General features: G+C 51.7%; 1 protein-coding gene across 5 annotated transcripts; it reads left to right on the top strand.

The window, feature by feature from the left end:
- Positions 1 to 1,180: 1,180 nt before the first annotated feature.
- Positions 1,181 to 21,510, top strand: ZBP1 (Z-DNA binding protein 1). 5 transcript variants are annotated; one of them, XM_064276260.1, is made up of 9 exons: positions 1,183 to 1,401; positions 1,792 to 2,000; positions 4,903 to 5,157; positions 6,263 to 6,328; positions 6,957 to 7,130; positions 8,666 to 8,833; positions 10,168 to 10,365; positions 11,184 to 11,384; positions 12,817 to 21,510. In XM_064276260.1, the coding sequence occupies exons 3-9, from the start codon at positions 5,022 to 5,024 to the stop codon at positions 12,972 to 12,974; spliced, it is 1,101 nt and encodes a 366-aa protein (XP_064132330.1). In that variant the 5' UTR covers positions 1,183 to 1,401; positions 1,792 to 2,000; positions 4,903 to 5,021; the 3' UTR covers positions 12,975 to 21,510. The 5 variants fall into 5 exon arrangements, with proteins under 5 accessions (XP_064132329.1, XP_064132330.1, XP_064132327.1 ...); XM_064276257.1 differs by lacking the exon at positions 1,792 to 2,000 and having other exon boundaries at positions 8,669 to 8,833; XM_064276258.1 differs by lacking the exon at positions 1,792 to 2,000 and having other exon boundaries at positions 11,205 to 11,384.
- Positions 21,511 to 22,243: the final 733 nt, after the last annotated feature.

Raw genomic sequence — 22,243 nt, 5'->3', positions numbered from 1 at the left:
GGGCACCTCCTGTCTGCTCCGCAAAGACACATTCAAGCGAACCTCAGGACTCCTCCATCCCAGTTGCTGTCCCTAAGCCCCTCCTTGCATAGAACTGCTGGGGGAAGGGGTCCCCCAAGTGCGCATGGACCTGCAAACCCTCCCAGCCCTCTGTGCTGAGACTCAGAGGAGAGCCCTGGGTCTCCTTGAGTCCAGAGATTTCTGGGGCTGAGCTCCTGACCTCTGGGCTGCCCTCAGTTTCCCCTTGTGTAGCCTGGAAGAGAATGGTCGTTCTGAACTGCTTTGGGGTCACCGGCCCCAAATTTGAAAATTTATCAAAAAGTCCTTTTACTAGAGAAATAGATGAGGTTATGATCGCAGACCGCGGGGAGGGGGAGGTTGGTCAGTGGGTTAACCCATCTAGTCTGATCGGGGCCCCATAAAGTGAATACTTTTTTTTTCTTTTTTCTCACTCTCTTTTTTATGGTGGTGAAAATACACACAGTATAGCATCTACAAACACAACAACTTCCACATTTACAATTCAATGTGAGGCAGGTACTTGTATTAACTTCACTTTACAGGCAAGGAAACTGAGGCACAGAGAGGTTAAGTAACGTGCCCCAGGTCACACACCCAGTAGATGGTGGGGCTGGGTTTGAACCCAAGCATCCTGGCTCCAGGCTCCACCGAGTACCCCCTCCCCCAGATGTTAACCTCAGGGGATATTTGTGAAGTGACCGCAGGAAGGTGTTTTCTAATCTGTTATGCTGACATTATTCAGCAGGTTCTAGCGTGAGGTTGGGAAGCTGATGTGGTCTGTGAGCTGAGAGTGGTTCACCCGAGACGTCTGGATTTTACAGACCAGGGAACACATGGCAGTAGCAGGTAAGGCTGCCTTTACCATGTGCTGAGACCTTGCTGGCCCAGCCTCAGCTTCCCCTCCAAGGAAAGAAGACAATACCGGCCCAGGTAGAGGGGCACACAAGGCTGGGAGTGCCCAGTAGGTGCTCACTGAAAAGAGCTGTCACTTTGATAGGCACACGAACGTCTCCTCTGTGCTTTGGGGTTGGGCACGGTGCGGGAGCTCCCTGGGCTGTTGTGGTCATGCCAAGCCCATCCTCCCCACCCCGTCCCGCCTATCAATCTTCGGTTTCAATTTCGTTTCTTTCGAAATCCACAAGGAGAAGCTTCACTTTCTGTTTCTGTAGAAAATTCATCAGGTCTGGCTGGCAGGAAACCAGACAGGCTAGGCCTGTTTCCGAGATGTGAGCAGCTGACATCCGCCAGCTAGAATTGACTTCTCTTATGAGTGAAGAACCACAGGAAGCACCGGACTCACCCACGAAAGGACTCACCAGACCAAGAGCCCGGGGCCACCGTTCAGTATGGCCGAGACCCCTGCTGACCCAGGCGAAAAAGGTAGTTACTTCTTCCTTCCAAAGAAGCCTGGGGGTCAGGGTGGGATATGAGCTTCTCTTTCTGGCTCCTTTCCTTGGCCCAGATGACAGCGGTGATGACAACAGTATCCTAAACAACACCTGTAATAGGAAGAAGGAGAGTCTGTTTAGAGAGCTGACTATGTGCTAGACACCTCACAGCACACCTGCCTGCATCTTGGCAACACAGCCTGCAGCGGCACTTTACAGATGACACAGCCAAAGGGACTCTCTTGGGGCTAGCACAGCTGGCGAGTGTGGGAGCTGGGCTTGGAAACTGTTCTTTATACTCATTTTGAGAGGCAAGGGCGTTGCTTTGATAAGATGTGTATGTGAGTGTGTCCCCCCCTCCCCCGTTTCCTTCTTGCCTCAGATAACATTTTCCTCCTGGAAGAACCGCGAAGGCTAATGGTGCCTGAATCCTGGGCTCAGGCACTCACTAAGCCCCGTGGTCTGTGCCTGGAGGTGCTTCAAGTTCTTGTCTCGTTGAATCCTTACGACAATCATTGAAGTACCCACTGCCGTGGAGTCAATTCCAACTCATAGCGACCCGATAGGACAGAGTGGAACCGCTTCACTGAAGTAGGCACTGTTATTATTCCCATTTCACAGATGGGGAAAACTGAGGCACTGAGTGGTTACACAGCTAATAAGTGGCTGAACCCTGGGAAAGCACCCATTACAGGGTCTGAAGGAGGAGAAGAGGGTGTGCTGGGGAGGGGGCCGGCAGAGTGTGGGGCCCCTGCAGGTGCAGGCAAGGGCACTTGGTAAAGGCTTTTCTCACTTTTTTTCTCCTCTGGCTGATTTCCGTTCCATTACAACTGGTCGCTTACACTCGGTCCCTTTTACAACATCCGTTTTCAGGCATATCAGGTGGGCACACAGGAGCCTGAGCCAGCCAGCCCTAGGGCTCCGGTTTCACTGACTCTCAGGGTCCACCTCTCCTTTGGTGTCGGGGAAGTTAGGAGGAGACAGAGGGAGAGGTGAAGTCGAGCCAACCTCCTGAGCAGGCGTTGCGAGAACCAAAACTCCTCCAAACCAGCCAAAGAGCAGGTGTGCAGCCAGCTGGAGAGGTGTCACTTCCCACTGGGGGTGTCACTTTGCATGAAGGGGCAGCACTCCCAGGTCTGTACTTGCTCTTTCCCTGATCACAAGGGGAGCTCCATTTATCCCCTCCCCCACTGAGCCCTGCCCGAGGGAGCCAAGACACCTAAAGGAGCGTCCCATTAGGAAAGAAAAACCTAGATCGAAAGGGGTGGGCCACTGCCCCAGAAAGGGCCTACTGTGAGCCTCCCTTGGGGATTTTGGGGGTGAGGTACTTCCTGATGACAGGAAGGCCTCCACCCACTGTGGGCTCTCCCCAGCTGGTGGCTCCAGGGCGTGCCTGTACCACCTCTACCCAACTTAATCCTCTGGGTCTGGCTTTCTGCAGAGCAGCCAGTTTTGACGTTTGAGATCCTCCCCTGGGGAGGAGCAGGGGTGATGGGGTGGGCTGCCTAGGGCTCCTTAAAGTCAGGGCAGGAGAACTGAGGCCTTGTCAGCTGGTCCATGGTGAGTCACCCACACCCTGCCCTGGGTCAGCTGGGCAGACAACTGTCCTGGTAGAGACACACCCACTCAATCACCCACTTACCCACTTACTCACCCACCCACTCACTCACTCACCCACCCACCCACTCACTCACTCACTCACCCACTCACCCACTGACTCATCCACTCACTCACTGACCAGAACAACTGTCCTGGTAGAGACACACCTATTCACTTAGTCACCCACTTACCCACTTACTCACCCACTCACTCGCCCACCCACTCACTCACTCACCCACTCACTCACCCACCCACTCACCCACTGACTCATCCACTCACTCACCAACCAGGACAACTGTCCTGGTAGAGACACACCCACTCAGTCACCCACTTACTCACCAACCACTCACTCACCCACTCACTCACCCACCCACTCACCCACCCACTCACCCACTGACTCATCCACTCACTCACCAACCAGAACAACTGTCCTGGTAGAGACACACCTACTCACTTAGTCACCCACTTACCCACTTACTCACCCACTCACTCGCCCACCCACTCACTCACTCACCCACCCACTCACTCACTCACTCACCCACTCACCCACTGACTCATCCACTCACTCACCGACCAGAACAACTGTCCTGGTAGAGACACACCTACTCACTTAGTCACCCACTTACCCACTTACTCACCCACTCACTCACCCACCCACTCACTCACTCACCCACTCACTCACCCACCCACTCACCCACCCACTCACCCACTGACTCATCCACTCACTCACCAACCAGGACAACTGTCCTGGTAGAGACACACCCACTCAGTCACCCACTTACTCACCAACCACTCACTCACACACTGACTGACCCACCCACCCACCCACTCACTCACTCACTCACCCACCCACTCACCCACTCGTTCACTCACTCACTCACCTGCTCACTGCCATTTCGTGAGCACCTACTATGTGTCCAGCACTGTGCTAAGATGGAGGTGCCACAGGAAACAGGCCAGATGCCTCAGGGGATTACAGTAGGGGATCCTTGGGGACATTCTCAGGGGATCCACACACAAAGAGCACCCACCTGTGCTGAGCTTCCCAAGAAGACAGTGTCAGCGAGAGCTGGAGGTCCAGTCGTTGGACAGGGAAGAGAGGGCTGAGTGTCCCTGGCCGAGGAACATGTAGAAAGACCCAGGGGCAAGTGGGGCTGACACCTGGAGGGAAGTCAGGGAGGTGGAGACCAGGACCTTGTAGGTGCGGAAGGATCCAGATTCATGCTCAGGCTGCTGAGATCTGAGAGAGACCCAGGAGTAGGGTCTCCTGGGCCTCAGGGGAAAGATTTATTTCTGAATGTCTATCAGGATTCTGGCTGAGATGGAGGTTAACCGTAGGGCTACTTCCTACTTCATAAGGCTCCAAGGAGGGGCGGCTTCCTTCTGCAGGGAGGACAGTGATGGGGACCAGAGAACACAGATGCCACGTCCTCAGGAACTGACTTTCCTTCACTCTCCCCCTCCTGCTTTACAGCCCATTCCTCCCCCATCAAGGCCCTGCCTCTCCTCTGGATGCCTCCTCCAGCCACTCAGCTGTCAGTCACAGCTGTCTCTGGTCTGCCCTGTGCATCTCTCAGAAACCCTGGTGGTGTAGTGGTTAAGAGCTATGGCTGCTAACCAAAATGTCAGCAGTTTGAATCCACCAGGGGCTCCTTGGAAACTCTATGGGGCAGTTCTACTCTGTCCTAGAGGGTGGCTATGAGTCGGAATCGACTCAACAGCAATGGGTTTGGTTTTTATGGTAGGTGTCTCTCACTGAGCAGAAGGGGCTGTCCCTGCTGCTATGCTGGGTGCCTGCCAGGCCTCTGCCCCCGGCCTCTCCCTGGGCCCTGTTTGAAGGGGCTCGGTGGTGGGGGCACTCACATCATCTCTGCCCCTCTTCCTTCTCGCCTAGGCGACCTGGAGCAAAAAATTCTGCAGGTGCTGCGGGAGGCTGCCTCCCCCGTGAAGACTGTCCAGCTGGTGAGGAAATGCCAAGTGTCCAAGAAGGAGCTCAACCAAGTCCTCTACCGAATGAAGGCTGTGTCGACAGTCACCCTCACAGGCCCCGCCACCTGGTGCTTGCCTGGGGATGGAACTGGAGCCGTGATTCCCTCAGAGCTGGCCGAGGCAGGGCCCAGCCGTGGTAACCGGCCATCGGAGGAGGCGGGTAGGACTCAGCACAAGCCATCAGGCAACAGAAAAGCCCAGATTCCGGCCCACAGACCTGGCTTCACGCTGGGCTCTGCCACACTCCCATTGTTCCCTCGCTGAGCCTTGATTTCATTTCCTGGCCAAGGCTGCTTCACAGGGTTGCCGAGAGGGTTACACACAGTGCGCAGCCCAGTGCTGGCAAAACGTTGATAATAGTGACAGAAAATTGTGTTGCCGTTGAGGTGATTCTGACTCATGGCGACCTCATGTGTGCAGAGTAGAACTGCTCCATGGGGTTTTCAAGGCTGTGACCTTTTGGAAGCAGATTGTCAGGCCTTTCTTCCGGGGTGCTTCTGGGTGGGTCCAAAGAGCCAAACTTTTGGCTAGTAGTTGAGCACTTAACCATTCAATTCACACCACCCAGGGACTCCTATGGAATATAATAATGATAGTAATAAAGCTAACAGTAATAGAACAAAGTAATACCCTAAAAACCCACTGCCGTCGAGTCTATTCCTATTCATAGTGACCTACTCATAGAGACCACAGGGTGTCCAAGGCTGCAATCTTTTACGGAAACAGACTGCCACATCTTTCTCGTGTGGAGTGGCTGGTCGTTCGAACAGCCCACCTTTCAGTTAGCAGCCGAGCACTTAACCACTACACCTCCAGGGCTTCTTACTATCACTCTAAAAAAAAAAAAAACAAACCCGTTGCCACTGAGTCCATTCCAACTCACAGTGACCCATAGGACGGAGGAGAAGTGCCCCACAGGGTTTCGAAGGAGTGCCTGGTGGATTCAAACTGCTAACCTTTTGATTAGGAGCTGAGCTCTTAACCACTGCACCCCCAGGCCTCCGATATCACTCTAGACCCCCACCCCACCTTTTTTTCTAGTTTGAGGGCCAAAAGCAAAAAGAGCTGATGTTATCGAGTGCTTACAATGCAGGAGGCTCTGCCCAGGGGTTCGTGGTCATTTGACTTGATTCTCTCTGCAACCCTGGGAGGGAACTATTCTTCTGTTCTGTTCTACTTCACAGAAAATAACTCTTCCCTAGGAAAAAACTCCCTCATCTACAGAAAAGGAAGCTGAGCCGCCTGACCCATCTTTCTTTCTCCAGCCCAGAAACCCCTGCAAACCGCAGCCAACATTCCCCGGAGCCTGGGGTCCCCACTCAGTGAGCGGGGTAAGCATCTTCTTTTCCTCTCAGCACCTGGCCTGTTTCCCCCAAGCCCTCCGGGTCACTTGAGATGTTAGGATGGATCAGGGCCATGTCCCACGGCCACTAGGTCCTCACAGCGTTCAGAGGCCAGGCTCAGACTTCACAATGAAGAATTTAAATGGCCAAGGAATTATGTCTTTGATCAATAGTTATTTCTTTGATCGACCCCAATTCCTGGCAACTCCATGTATGTCAGGGTAGAACTGTGCTCCACAGAGTTTTCAGTGCTAATTTTTTGAAAGTAGATCGCCAGGCCTTCCTTCCGAGGCACCTCTGGGTGGACTCGAACCTCCAACCTTTCAGTTAGCGGCTGAGTGCGTTATCCATTTGCGCCACCCAGGGACGACTCCTGGATCAACAGTTAACATCACTTGTGCACCTGCCATGTGCTAGGCACTGTGCAAAGCACTTTGTGTCCATCACACATGGATTTTCAGAACCACCTCTATGGTGCAGTTATGATGCCCATTTTACAGTTGGGGAGACTGGTCACAGAGGGGCAGATCACTCGCTCAAGGTTACAGAGCCAGTGGGTGCTGGAGCTGACCCAGACCCCGGGGGCCCTCCTAACCACCGGCCTGCTGCCTTCCAGAGGAAGCAATTTACAGACTGCTGGCAGCGGATGGGCCCCGGGGCGCCCTGAACATCGCCCAGGCCCTGGGAATGAAGACTGCGAAAGATGTCAACCCAGACTTGTATGCAATGAGGAGTAAGCACCTCCTAAGTCTTGACCAGAACTCAAAGACATGGGCGATTTATCGACCAGGTGAGCCCTCACCTGCTGCCTGCACTTGGACCAGGGCAGGGGATCTGAGCTGTGGAGGAAACCACTACCCTCCAGGGTCTTTGCTGTCTACTCTGTCTTGTTAGACATGCCCCAGCAGTTCCAGCAGGTTCCAGGAGGGCAGGCGTGCTGGGGGCAGCAACCAGGGAGGGCTTCCTGGAGGCGTGGCCTGAAGCCTACAGTTGTAGAAGCAGAGAGGTGGGGAGGGGAGGGCCCATTCCCAACTTCATCACCTGGGGTGCAGGAGGTCAGTGTGAGTTTGGTGGCAGGTCTCATAGAGTGCTTTGCCCAACGTGGGGTTTTAAGTTGCCGGAACAGAAGGCAAGGCTGGGCTCAGGGACTCAGAGGGCAGAGTCCCACAGCCCACTTCTCTCAGACACAGTACTTTTAGAAGTCCACAAAAATATTTTAATTTCCTTTAAAACCAGAATATAAAAATTAATGTTATAGTAATAATGCCTATCTAATTTTTTTAATAATGTATCCAGCCTGGATTATATTCATCTTTGCAGTAATACCGTTATAACGTACTTTTAAATACTGATTTGTAGAGGAAGGGTCCCAGGAAGATCCCATTACAGCCCTACGGAGTTGGCAAAGCCCAGCAGGTGCCCCCTGCCCATGTGGGGCTGACCCCTCCCATTCATGGATCCCCAAGGGGTCTCAGCATCCTAAGACTGTTTCAAGGAAGGAACGGCAGTCAGATTTTAAACATTGGTGATGAACTTGAACCTTTAAAAATGCCGTGCAAACTAAATATATCAGTGGCCAGACATGGCCCCCAGACAGCTATCTTGCAGCCACTGCTGAAGGGAGAAGGGGCCTTGGAGCTCAGTGGTCAGGGCTGTGCATGCCTGGGTGGCAGGGACGGTGGATGGGGGCAGTGGCTTGAGGCTCCTGCAGTTCTCCCGGCCAGCAGTATGATGGGTGGCCTGGCCATGGGGGTGGCAGGGCACAGAGAAAGGGTGGCTTGTCTTGGCAATTCCCAAACAGTGCTGATAAGCGGCTGCATTTGTGAACCACGCTGGTTTCTGGTCTACCTTAGACCGACTGACTCAGAACCCCAGAGTGGGGGCCTGGGAATCTGTGTTTTAACAAGCTCCCCAGGAGATGGGGGTGCTGCCAACTAGTATTTGTAACCTCTGTTCCCTAAAAAAAAAGCAAATGGATAGCATGAAATATCATTAATTCTGATTTTGTGTTTTTGGTGACAGTTTACACAGCAGTTAAGTTCTCATTCAACAGTTTCTAGACAAATTGTTCAGTGACATTGGTTATGTTCTTCACGATGCGTGACCAGTCCCCATGTTTCCATTCTGGTTGTTCCGTTTCCATTCATCTAGTCACCCTGCCCCCTTACATTCTCATCTTTGTTTAATTGTTGACCGTTTGGTCTCGTATAGATGATTTTTCTTAAAGGGACACAGGACTCACGGGTGATAACCTTTATTTTGTGAAACAGTCTGTTATTTAGCTAAAAGGTGACCTCAGGGGCTGAGTGAAATACTGTTTTGCAGAAGATTCTGGAAGGAAAAATCAGTCCTTTGAAAATATTTACCAGCAAAGTACAGTCAACATGATCGTCCAGACCGGATCCAGCTGCCACATTTCCATTAATAACTCTAAGGGCATCCAGATCGGACACACTAACATCATGCAGGAACCCACAGCCTCTGAGGAGAGAGGTAAGCCCTCTACACTCAGGAGAGGGGACCTGGAAGGGCACCTTCACCCCCTGAGGGGTAATGGGCTGTGGTGTAGGTTTAACTCTCCAAAGAGAAAGGGTGGCTTTCAGATTTCCAAGGACCACTTTCATGGCTTGGTCCTGGACTTGTCATCCAGAGGAAGGGCAAGTCCTTCTTTGTACTTAGATCAAACCTCTCCAGCTTTCTCTCCACTCCAATACCTTTTGCCTCATTTTCAATGGGACCTTATATTTTTCCCATGACAAATGGAACTCAATTCGTTCTCCCAGCCGAATGTCACAGACTACCGTATTTTATTTGTTCTGAGACACACATTTTGTTTTTCACGTTTTAACATCTTGTAAATAGGGATGCATCTCACCTGAAGTAGCATCCTCGTTTTGATGAAACACAGTCCTGGAGATTGAGTGCCTCCTCTGTACCAGGCACTGTGGCTGGAGGGCACAGGGCCATCCATCTGTCCAGCCTTGCGATGAGGGTCAGAGGAGCCCTTCCCCACACTGGGCCTCGGTTTCCCCAACTCTGAAAGACTTTGTTCTAGAATCTCGGTCAATGTTTTCCAAATGTTGGTCCTTTGTGTACCACGTTCCTGATTTTGACCACGCCCATGTCTGATTATTGAGTAATGTTTTTAAATGCTTCATCTTATTTTACTCAAATATATCTTAAATTAAAATTTCATATCATTACCTTAAATTGAAAACCATGAAGCCCATGCCAGGAAAACAAAACAAGGTCATAGCTCTGCCTCTCAGCGGCTCTGAGCACTCGTCTGGAGGCGTTAACGACACCTAGCTCACCGCAGAAGGAGACTTTCCCCTCGATGAGGTCAGGAGACTAAACACTGCAGCAGAACTAGGCCCCCACCTTTAGGGCTTGCCAGTGCTCCAGTGACACTCATCCCCTAACTGTTCAGCTCTGCCCCGTCCCCTCCAGACTGGAGTCTGACTTTGCAGCCCTTGAACGGGTTCATTCAGGTTGGAACTGCTGCTGAGAAATTGCATTTCTAACAAGTTCCCAGCTGAGAGCTTGCATGTCTACCCCAGACATACTGAATCGGAATCTACATTTTAAACAAGATCTCCAGGTGATTCTTTCGTACAACTTCCTGGGAACCTGTCAGAAAAGCAAATTCTCAGCAAGGGTTCAAACCTAAACGAGCCAGTTCCAAGCTCTGTTTGGTGGCTCCCAGTCTGATGGGGTCTAGGGAGAATTCAGAGCCCAGCCTCTCCCATCTGGCAGGACTTTGTGTGTGGGGAGCAGGGACATCTGGAGTTCCCTCCAGGAAGACTATGCTGCTGCCTCCCTGCCAGGCTCCACGGCACCTCCCCAACCACCTCCAACGGCGCCAGGTGATCCCTCAATGCAGGAGGCCCCGGCCAGTGCCTGGGGATCGCGGGACATCTATATGCTGCACTGCAAACAGGTGCAGCTAGGACACCACAACAAGATGAGCCTCCACGGCACCCTGGACGAAAGCCCTGCCTATACCCCCACAAGAAGCCCCCCAGGTAACCGGCCTCACCCACACCCCAATCCCCCTCCCCTGAAGGGTCTTGAACCAGAGTCTCTGGTAGGGGGAGAGACATGATGGGAAATTCCTGTCCTTCCACCAGGAGACCATACCACAGAGTACAACAGGCAGGGCTTCTGGAGCCTGCACTCTGGGTTCCCAACCTCCGTGACCCACCTCAGGACCTCAGTTTCCTCATCTGTAAAATGGGCCTGGTCTCCCTGGAGAAGCAGGGGTGGGGAGGCAGCTGCAGTTGGGAAGAATGCTTCCAAGGAGCAGAGAGGACAGGAGCCAATAAAGGGACCTGGTGCCCTCTAAGCACTGTGGCCACTCAGTGACCACGGGGTCTCAGTCCTCTGCTGCCCTGGGAATCCAGACATGGGCTGAGGGAGAGAAACAGCAAAGAGGCCTGCAGGGGAACACCCAGGAGGAGAAGGAAAGCCAGGCATGCCAGGAGAAGCCTCCAGAGGTGGGGAGACACCATCAGAGGTGGAGCTGGCAGGGTGGTGGTGACCCTCAGGAGGGCAGTTGCTGGGAGGGGGAGGGACACCAGTCTGAGGGGTAGGGCAAGGTGAGGCCAAGGCTGGCCTACCAGGGGCAGAGAGGGGGCATCCCAGGAGAGCAATGGTATGGGCAGGGGCTGGGCAATGGGGCAGTGACTCCCTGGGTTGTGGGCCAAGTACAGCATGGGCTGCAGGGAGGATGTTCAAGGGGAGGGTCCACCACGAGGGCTCGTGAGCCAGGTGAGGGTCGGACTCCAGGGTCACTGCCCAGCTCACCCCTGCCCTGGCATCTGTCTCTTTGGCCGATCCACAGTTTCTGTCACCCCTAGCGCAGAGGCCTCATTTAAACAGCAGATGCCCAAACCAGGACCTCAGTCAGAGGGGAACGAGCCCCAGAAAGTCCACATGAAGCGTGCGAGGACACCACTGTCAGCAAAAGTAACAAAAATGACTGACGGGTCAGCTGGTCTGGAAGGAAACAAGAAGGACCTTGGGGAGCTGAGGGAGAATGAAGGTAAGCCCAGGGCCACAGTGGACCCCTGCATGTTCTCTCTCGCTCTCATTCATTCATTCAACACTCATTCACTAGACTCCTCTTTCCTGGAGTCTGGGTAACAGCATGGGGTGACGGTAGACAGCAGGAGCTCTGGAGTCAGACTGTCTGTGGCCAAATCTTTCTAGCCAAGGGACCCACCCCGAGTCACTTAGCTCTCTGAGCCTCCAAGCCCTCATCTGTAAAGTGAGGATGACAACAGCCTGTACCTCCTACAGTTGCGGGGGGGCGGATAAGCACCCCAGTGCTCAGCCCCATGCCTGGTACGTTCAAGCAGTGGGAGCTATTGTGACTGTTGTCATAGTCCTCATCATCCTTTTAGGCCTCCAGAGAGGGGATCCACAGCCCATGAGACTGTCTCTCCGGGATCAGGCCAGCCTGCTGCAGCAGAGACCCCAAACGTGTGGTCCTGCCTGCTTGACACTCAGTCCTCTCTCAGGTCCACGTGAGGGGGCTGCCACTGACATCATTCACAGATCCCTGTTCCTTCTACCTCGTGCTCAGCCATCCCTAGGGCTCCACCCCTGACCGTGGGCTCAAGCTCCTCACAGCAAGGAGAGGAACAAGAGGGTCCAGATGGCCAGCAATACCCCTCCTTATGAAGCCCACCAGCACTTCTGCTCTGAGCTGTGGGGGCTGTGGGAGACACAGTCGTGGCTGGGTAGCCAAGGGAAGCTAGAGCCCGGGGAGGGCAGGACAAAAAGGAGAAAATCCTAGCAGAATTCCTTACTGGCCTCAGCACCTGGCCCATGGGCTGCTCCAGCTGGCTGCCCAGCCAGGCAGTGCCACCTGCCTGAGGAGGGGGAGAAGGGGCTGCAGGGGCACAGAGGAGGCTCATGGCCCAGCGGGCGTGGGGTGGGTATCTGGCAGGTAGCACACACAGACAAGAGACAGCAGGTGAGAGGCTGATGTGTGGGCGTGGGGACCAGTGGGGTGCACCTGGAAGTGAGAGACCGACAGCGTGGGTGTGGGGACCAGCGGGGTCAGCCTGAAGGGACTGACGGGCGTGGGCGTGGGAACCAGCAGGGGCGCCGGCCTGACCGGAACTCACCTGAGAGAGGTAAGTCAAAGGCCATGAGGAGGGAGTAAAGTTGACATGCTCAGAATCACGGCCTGGGGCCAACAGGGATATGATGAGCGGGGCCGCAGCTGGGGACAGACCATCCGCCCCACCTCACAGAGCCCGTGAGGCGGGGCGATTAAGACACTGTGGTGACAGGCCAAAGGGGGCGGGGCGGGGGGGGACGGGAACAGGAGCGCCTGCGATGGTCCAGGGCAGGGGATACTTGGTCGGGCCATCTGGCGAGCCCGTGGGTGGGGACACGCGGCTTCAACCCCAGTTAACATAGGTCTGATGGCTCCAACGTCCCTTCGCCATCTTCCCTTCCCCCAGATGCTGGTCCCGCGCGATCTGATAGCGATTTCCAGGGCGACGTCGGCCAGGCCACCCCTGGCGTCATCACCACGCTCAACTCCAAGATGGAAGCCCTGACTCTTGGAAGCGGGGACGCCACACCTGCAGACGACAGAGCCCCCAAGGAGGGAAGTTAGTGGGAGGTGGGATGAGGACAAGCTGCCGCCAGCGGTGTGGACTCGTGGGAGAGCCGGAGGAGGCGAGTGCTGGAACTCTGGGCAGTGTGGTCCCAGTCCCATAAACGCCTTTTTGTCCCCTCTGCTTCCTGATGCGTCCACTGAATCAGCATTTGGGGCTGGATTTGGGGTTGCAGTGGCTCTGGCAGGTGTCTTCTCGGGCAAGGGACGGACAAACAGGACTACCTTGGAGCCCCTCGTGTGCTGAGGGAGGGTGGTCCACCTGGCGTCCCCACACCCCGTGGGCCCACTTCACGGCTCCTTCGACCCTGGCCACCCGCTCTCCTCACTCAAGACCTGGCTTCCCAAGACCCATCCTGGCCATCCAACCTCTTGGCGACCATCTGGGCTTTCTAGAACCTTCTCGACTCAGCCTCGGTCTCTCGGCTGAGCTTCAAGACGACAGATCCCTCCGCCAGGCCCCGTGGAAGCCATTGGGCGCCTGTAGGTCAGGTGACCTCTCCTAGCCAATCAGCAGGATTGTTCAACATGTTCAACATGGCCGCCAGGGCCGCCGGTTCGCAAAGGCCGAGTTCCCCAAAAGAGGCGTGGGCACCGAGATACTGCCAGTGAAAACCGATGGCCAGGCCGGGGACGGGGGACTCTTGGGGACGGAGCATGATGGGAGATAGCTTTTAGACATGGAAAAGAGGATGGAGGAGGATACAGGAAAGCAGAGATCAGCCAGGTGGTACACGGTGGGGCAGGCCTGACACCCTCAACGCAGGCACGCTCACACGCACGCGCACACCTCAGGCAGACCCCTCTGACGCGGGCCAGTGAAGGCCCAGCCCGTGAGGCTGACTCAGTGCAAGGGGTCAGTGGGGAAGGCCGTTGAACAAGCCCAGGTATCCGCTCCCAGCTTGACTGAGAGGGTCTCAGAGCAGGTGCCAGCACATATGGTGTGCCTCTTAAAGGCAGAGTGCAGGGACACTGAGCTTCTGAATGCAGACATTCCTGAAGTGCTTTTGTCCCTGCACTTGTCCGTTAGAAGACCTTTGGTGCTGAAACCAGCCGAGTCAGATTTCCGCTCCCCTACTACAGCTTGTTCCTCTGGCCTCTCCTGCCCCCTTTCCTTAGCTCTTGCTGCTTGGCCTTCAGGTCCCAGCTGAGACTGACCTCATACAGGCAGTCTCTTCAGGTGCCCAGTCTAACCTGAGTGGGTTCGAACCACTAATTTTTAAATTAATAGTCTAGCGCAAACTGGGTTCCAGTTGCCAGTGAGTTGACTCTGACTCATGGTGACCCCGTGTGTGTCAGAGTAGAACTGGGTTCCACAGGGGTTTCAATGGCTTGTTTTTCAAAAGTAGATTGCCAGGCCTTTCTTTTGAGGCACTTTGGGTGGACTCAAACCACCTACAAGCTCCCTGATAAGCTCTCCAGGAGGTGCCAGACTTTCTTCCAAATTAAATACCAAGCCCATTGCCATCGATTCAATTTGTACTCATAGCAATCCTATAGGACACAGCAGAACTGCCTAATAGGGTTTCTAAGGCTGTAATCTTTATGGAAGTAGATGTCACATCTCCCCCCCGCCCCCCCCCCAAGTGACTGGTGGGTTTGAACAGCCAGTCTTTCTGTCAGCAGCCAAGCACTTAACCACTGCACCACCCGGCCTCCTTTTTCCCAAATTACAGCCAAGAAAACCCCATGGAGCAGTTCTACACTATAACACAAGGAATGGCCATGAGTTGGAATCAACTGGATGGCAACAGTTTTGTTTCTTTTGTTTAATGGGGGCAAACTTATTTCAAACACCGTGGTGATCATTCCTTCCTGGGATGTCTGGTCTGCAAACTCAAGCCACCAGATATGAGGATGGGTTGAACTTAAGGTTGGTTTGCTGCTTCTGGGATTGCCTTTCCTCTGTGGTGAGCTGAAAACCATTCGCTTACCTCAGAGTTTGCCCAAGGTCTGTGGTTAACAGGCCCCATATCAGCCAGGAGATAAAAATGGACTCTCAGAACGCCGGCTGATCCACCACCTGCGTCCTCTCCGTTCCCAGCAGCACTATCCACCTGGCAGTGAGATTCCCCCCTCTGCACAATTAATTTGTCATAAACACACTGACAAGGCATTGCTGCCAGTTGGTGGGGCTGGAGGTGAAGGTCAACGCTGCTCTCTTCAGGAAGGAAATGAACTAGCTACCGTGAAGAGCAGAAAATAATTAAGTCCCATTTTTTTTTACCACCACACACTGCCCCCACCCAGCCCTTACTCTCACCAGCTCACCCACCCACCTGCCCCTCCCAGGACAGGTGCAAACAGAACTTGCAACCTCCAGAGTTGAGTGGGGGGAGGAGAAATTCACCCGATAACTTGGAAATGGCTTTCCAAAACCACCACAACCTGCTTACAAATACAGTTCTGTTTTCTCATCTCAGGTGTTTTCTTCCTCTCAGATGAGCCCAGGCAGGACTCCTCAGCTGTGGGGTCTTAGCAGCCAGCCAAGATCAGAGGCTTAGAGCAGCAAAAAGAATCTAGGAGGAAGTCAGGAGCAACTTGGCTGCAGTGACAGAAACCTAGCTCACTGTGGCTTAAACAGAGGGAATATATTTACTCATGTAAATGGAAAATCCAGGGATAACTAATTTCAGGAATGGCTGGATCCAAGACTCTTTCTCTCCATCTCTCTGAGAGACTCTGTCCGTGTGCATTTCAAAAATGAAATGCAATGCATAAACATTGATATTCTAGGCATTAGTGAGCTGAAATGAACCGGTCTTGGCCATTTTGAATAAGACAATCATATGGTCTACAATGCCAAGAATGTCAAATTGAAGAGGAATGGCAACACATTCATCATCAAAAAGAACATTTCAAGATCTATTCTGAAGTACAATGCTGTCAGTGATAGAATAATATCCATACGGCTACAAGAATGACCATTTAATACGACTGTTATTCAAATTTACGCACCAACCACTAAGGCCAAAGATGAAGTAATTGAGGATTTTTACCAACTTTTGCAGTCTGAAATTGCTCAAACATGCGATCAGGATGCATTGATGATCACTGGTGATTGGAATGCAAAAGTTGGAAACAAAGAAGGATCGGTTGTTGGAAAATATGGCCTTGGTAATAAAAACGATGAAATCGCATGGTAGAGTTTTGCAAGACCAACAACTTCTTCATTGCAAATACCTTTTTTCACCAACATAAACGGTGACTATACACATGGACCTCACCAGATGGAATACACAGGAATCAAATAGACTACATCTATGGAAGAGTTCAATATCATCAGTCAGAACAAGACTGGGGCCTGACTGTGGAGCAGACCATCAATTGCTCATCTGCAAATTCAAGCCGAAGTTGAAGAAAATTACAAGTCCGTGAGAGTCAAAGTACGACCTCAAGTATATCCCACCTGGATTTAGAGACCATCTCAAGAATAGATTTGACACATTGAACACTAATGACTGAAGACCAGACGAGTTGTGGAGTGACATCAAGGACGTCATACATGAAGAAAGAAACAGGTCTTTAAAAAGACGGGAAAAAAAAAGAGAAAAAACCAAAATGAATGTCAGAAGAGACTTTGTAACTTGCTCTTGAACCATAGAGTAGCTAAAATGGACGGAAGAAATGATGAAGTCAAAGAGCCGAACAGAAGATTTCAAAGAGCTGCTTGAGAAGGCAAAGTATTATAATGAAATGTGCAAAGACCTGGAGATAGAAAACCAAAAGGGAAGAACATGTCTCAAGTTGAAAGAGCTGAAGAAAAAATTCAAGCCTTGAGTTGCAACACTGAAGGATTCTAAGGGTAAATATGAAATGATGCAGGAAACATCAAAAGAAGATGGAAGGAATACACAGAGTACTGTACCAAGAAGAATTGATTGACATTCAATGATTACAGGACGTAGCATGTAATCAAGAACCTATGGTACTGAAGGAAGAGGTCCAAGTTGCACTGAAGGTGTTGGTGAAAATCAAAACTCCAGGAATTGACAGAATACCAATTGAGGTGCTTCAACAAATGGATGCAGTGCTGAAGTGCTCACTCGTCTATGCCAAGAAATTTGGAAGGTAGCTACCGGCCAACCAACCGGAAGAGATCCATATTTGCGCCAATTCCAAAGAAAGGTGATCCAACAGAATGTGGAAATTATTGAACAGTATTTTTATCACTAATATCACACACAAGTAAAATTTTGCCAAAGATCATTCAAAAGTGGTTGCAACCATCCATTGACAGGTAACTACCAGAAATTCAAGCTGGATTCACAAGAGGATGTAGAACCAGGGCTATCATTGCTGATGTCAGATGGATCCTGGCTGAAAGCAGAGAATACCAGAAAGATGTTTACCTGTGACTATGCAAAGGCATTCGACTGTGTGGATCATAACAAATCGTGGATAACATTTCAAAGAATGAGAATTCCAGAACACTTAATTGTGCTCATGAGGAGCCTGTACTTAGATCAAGAGGCAGTCATTCGAACAGAACAAAGGGGATACTGCATGGTTTAAAGTCAGGTAAAGTACATGTCAGGGTTGTATCCTTTGACCATACTTATTCAATCTGTATGCTGAGCAAATAATCCAAGAAGCCGGGCTATATGAAGAAGAACGGGGCTTCAGAGTTGGAGGAAGACTCGTTAACAACCGACATTATGCAAATGACATGACTTTGTTTGCTGAAACTGAAGAAGACTTGAAGCACTTACTGATGAAGATCAAAGACCACAGCCTTCAGTATGGATTACAGCTCAACATAAAGAAAACAAAAATCCTCACAACTGGACCAATAAGCAACATCATGATAAATGGAGAAAAGATTGAAGTTGTCAAGGATTTCCTTTTACTTGGATCCACAATCTACACCCATGGGAGCAGCAGTCAAGAAATCAGAGGACCCATTGCATGGGGTAAATCTACTGCAAAAGATGTCTTTAAAGTGTTAAAAAACAAAGATGTCACCTTGAAGACTAAGGTGTGCCTGACCCAAGCCATGGTGTTTTCAATAGCTTCATATGCATGGGAAAGCTGGACAATGAATAAAGAAGACGGAAGAAGAATTGATGTCTCTGAATTATGGTTTTGGAGAAGAATATTGAATATACTATGGACTGCCAAAAGAATGAACAAATCTGTCTTGAAGGAAGTACAGCCAGCATGCTCCTTAAAAGCAAGGATGGTGAGACTACATCTCACATACTTTGGACATGTTGTCAGCAGGGATGAGCCCCCTGGAGAAGGACATCATGCTTGGTAAAGTAGAGGGTCAGCAAAAAAGAGGAAAATCCTCAGTAAGATGGATTGACACAGTGGCTGCAACAATGTGCTCAAGCATAACAACGATCATGAGGATGGTGTAGGACCAGGCCATATTTTGCTCTGTTGTACATAGGGGCGCTATGAGTCGGAACTGAATCGATGGCACCGAACAACAACAGCACATAAAAAAAAGTATTTTCACCAGACATCTGAGAAAAGCTTCCAATAAGAAGTTCAGACAAAAGGTAAACAAACATAGAAAAGGAGGAAATAGAGAAAATGCAGTGAACAGAAGAAAACTTCACAAGCTCTGTCATTAACAGTCTCCAAGGGAGGAGTGGGTATCGTGCCCAGGTAACATGAATGGTTTGCTCAGAAAAAGGAAATTCAGGAGAACAAGGACAAGTTCCTTGGCATTATAAGTATGAAAGTTGGAAATTTTAAAAAAGCAATAGCAGAGTTGGAAGAAAAAGTTAAGAAAAATTTCCCAGATAGTGAAGATTTATTTTTTAACGGGCAGTAAGGAGGAGGGGAGGAGAGGTGAAAATTAGAAGATCAATTGAGCAAGGCCTATGTTTCATAAATAGAAAGTATGTAAAAAGCTGTAGTTGTTGTTAGTGGCCATGAAGTAGTTCCTGGCTCATGGCGACCCCATGTGTGCAGAGTGCAACTTTTCCACAAGGTTTTCAGGGCTATGACCTTTTGGAAGCAGATTGCCAGGCCTTTCTTCTGAGACACTTCTGGGTGGGTTTTGAACTGCCAACTCTCAGCTAGTAGTCGAGCATTTAGCCATTTGCACCACTCAGGGACCCCATGGAAAAAGTGGAAGGTATGAATTATCAAACAAATGACACACACACAAAGAATTCCCAGAATGGAAGCCCATGAGTTTCTAGATGGGAAGGTCCTCCTAGCACTCGGTGCAATGAATGCAAAAGCCCCACCAAGGCATCTGTTATGATTCGGAAAACTAGGCTAATGAGGAGACTCTAAAAGTCTTTGGAGATGAAATGAAAATGGTTCCCTACCAAAAAAAAAAAAATTGTTGGAATCAAAATCTCAGGGTGGCTCAATGTCAACATGGCAGTTGGAAGACAATGTCTTCAGAATTCTTCAGGAAAATGCCTTTTTCCCCAGCTTTGCCATCCCCCTGCTCAAGTGAGAGGACAGATAAGGACCTTTTCCAGTGCAGCAGCCCACAGGCTCTCCTTCCACATCCCTTTCTCAGAAAGAAACTGGTGGACCCTGTCGTGGATTGAACTGTGCCTTCCAAAAAGGTATACTCAAGTGCTAACCCCCAGTAGCTGTGAACGTGACCTTGTTTGGAAATAGGGTCTTTGACAGTGTTATCAGTTAATGTGCGGTCATACTGGAGTCAAGAAGCCTTGGTGGTACAGTGGTTAAGCCCTCGGCTGCTAACCGAAAGTTCAGCGGTTCAAATCCACCAGCCACTCCATGGGAAGATGTGGCAGTCTGCTTCTGTAAAGATTACAGCCTTGGAAACCCTATGAGGCAGTTCTACCCTGTCCTATAGGGTCTCTATGAGTCGAAATCGACTCAACAGTGATGGGTTCATACTGGAGGTGGATCCTAACCCACCCAAGTGGTGTTCTATAGAAAAGACACAAAAAGACAGAGTCCATGGCCTGGCTCTCGATGCCTCGCCCTGCTCCCAGTGGTCAGCGTCCCTGTTTCACCTGCTCATCCACCACCCCTGCACCCCCAGGTCCCTCTGACCCTTGCCTACATCAGTTGCACCCCATCAGCTTCTCCAGGAAGCCCAAGAACTGGGGTGCCAGAGGGGTAGCTGTCCCTTACCTGGGTTGCAGAGCCCCCAGGAGCTCCACTGAGGGAGGGCCTGAGCCAGGGACAGCAGAGCCAGTGCCCCCTGCTGGTGGAGGGCATGGGGAGGGTGCTGGCTGAGGAGCCTGGAGCCAAGGCTTCAAGGTTAAAGACAGGAGTCTTGGCTCTGCCCTCCCAGTTTGTGCCCCCGCCAACACACACAGCAGGCCACTTAACCACTCTGTGCCTTAGCCTTCTCATCTGCAGAATGGGCCGGGAGGCAACTGAAGTGCCCCCCTTGAAGTTAGTGAGAGTGAGATGCTGTGATACGTGTGTGTCAGCCAACGAAAGGACTCAAGAAAGAGTGACTGCAGTTCGGTGTCCCCACCTGTTCAGTGTCCCCACTTGCCAGATGCTGCCCCAAGGTACATGTGGAGATGTTTTTGGAGGGTGTGCTACTGGCATCTAGTGGGTAGGGGCCAAGAATGAGCAAACCAAAACCCATTGCCATCAAGTCAATTCTGACTCATAGTGGCCCTACAGGACTGAGTGAACTGCCCCACAGGGTTTCCTAGGAGCAGCTGGGGGATCCCAACTGCCGACCTTTTGGTTAGCAGCTGAGCTCTTAACCACTGTGCCACCAGGGCTGCAAAGGCCAGGAACACTGCTTGTATTTGCTTTTCATGGTGGCTACAAGAAATCATCACATACATGGTAGCTAAAAAACGGCACACATGTATTCTCTTACAGCTCTGGAGGTCAGAAGTCCAGAAGGGGTTTCACAGGGCTAAATCAGGGTGTTGGCAGGGCTGGCTCCTTCTGGAAGCTGTAGGGCAGAATTGAGTCTTTGCCTTTTCCAGCTTCTAGAAAACCAACCAAACCAAACCCATTGCCATCAAGTTGATTCTGACTGATAGCAATGCTAAGGACAGAGTAGAGCCACCCCACAGAATTTCCAAGGAGCGCCTGGTGGATTCAAACTGCGACCTCTTGGTTAGCAACCATAGCTCTCAACCACTCCACCACTAGGGTTTCCCAGCTTCTAGAAGCCGCCTGGTTGTTTGGCGCAAGGCCCCTTTCTCATGTTCAAAGTCAGTTGCACCACTTCTTCCAATCTCTCTTCCAATCTCAGTCTCTTTCTCTCTCTGACCCACCTGTCTGCCTCTTCTGAGGACCATTGTGATTACACTGGCCTACCTGGATAACCCAGGATCATTTCCCGATATCAAGAGCCGTAATCACACCTGCAAAGTCTGTTTTGTTTCCTGAGGTAACATAGGTTCCGGGGTTAGGACCAGTCTGTCTTTGGAGAGCTATTACTGAGCCCACCACACTGCTAAACATCCTACAATGCACAGGACAGTCCCCACAGTGGAGAACCAACCAGCTCCAAATGTCCTAGGTGACGTTGTCATTAATGTTATGGAGATTAAAGAAAAATGCGGCTTCTCATGGCAGCGGCAGGTGTGCCCACTGTGTACTGAGGCCTCCTCCCCTGTAAATGGGGACTCTGGGGACAATAGCAGACCTCCTGGTCAAGTGTATCCTGGGGATGAAATGTGACCACGCATAGGGGTTCTCAGCCCTGAAGCGTTCAACAAATGCAGATGCCTGGGCCTGAGAGTTTCCGGGGTGGGGCCGATCGGGGCTGTTTTTAAATGCACCCCCCCCCAGGGACCCCAAGGAGCAGCCAGGCTGAGATGCCCAGGTTTACCCCCAGCTGGGCACACAGAAGGCACAGATGGGTCCATAACGGTGACCCAGAGCCTCACTCTGGGGTCGGGGGGGCTGGAGGCCCCCACCCCTCCACTGCCCCAACACGCATCCTCTGGCAGGTCTCAGTGGCCAGAGGGCCAGGAGGAGCCCAGCCCAGCCCCGTGAGCTCAGCGCCGGCCGAGTTGCAGCTCCCGCACATTCACAGCCTTGGGCCGAGCGCCCTCTGCCGGTCACTGACGGCCTGGCCGCTGCTTTCGCTGGCTGGCTTGCAAACCTGAGGGTCAGGAGCCTGGGTTGGGGCAGGGGCCCGGTGAGACTTCCCATCCCCTCACCAAAAAGTAGCCAGACACACATTTTCCCCCACAGTTCTGGGGGCGGGTGCACGACCTCCTAAGCCCAGGTTACAGGTGCTGTGCCACTTGCTGATGCCAGCTCCCCAAAGTCGGGGTGGGGAATGGGGGTGACGGGTGGGTGGCGGCAAATCCAAGCTCTGCAAGGGTAAATTTCCC

Source organism: Loxodonta africana, chromosome 24 (genome assembly GCF_030014295.1).
Source record: "Loxodonta africana isolate mLoxAfr1 chromosome 24, mLoxAfr1.hap2, whole genome shotgun sequence".
Lineage (NCBI taxonomy): Eukaryota > Metazoa > Chordata > Mammalia > Proboscidea > Elephantidae > Loxodonta > Loxodonta africana.
The sequence above is the reverse complement of the archived record's forward strand: the minus strand, read 5'-3'. Positions and strand labels throughout refer to the sequence as shown.

Excerpts from the sequence above, each read along its gene's own strand:
- ZBP1 (XM_023538762.2), top strand. The coding sequence starts at position 1,368 with ATGGCCGAGACCCCTGCTGACCCAGGCGAAAAAG. Across the intron at positions 10,366-11,183 it reads CCCCACAAGAAGCCCCCCAG|TTTCTGTCACCCCTAGCGCA; the intron begins GTAACCGGCCTC and ends GCCGATCCACAG. Across the intron at positions 11,385-12,816 it reads GGAGCTGAGGGAGAATGAAG|ATGCTGGTCCCGCGCGATCT; the intron begins GTAAGCCCAGGG and ends CCCTTCCCCCAG.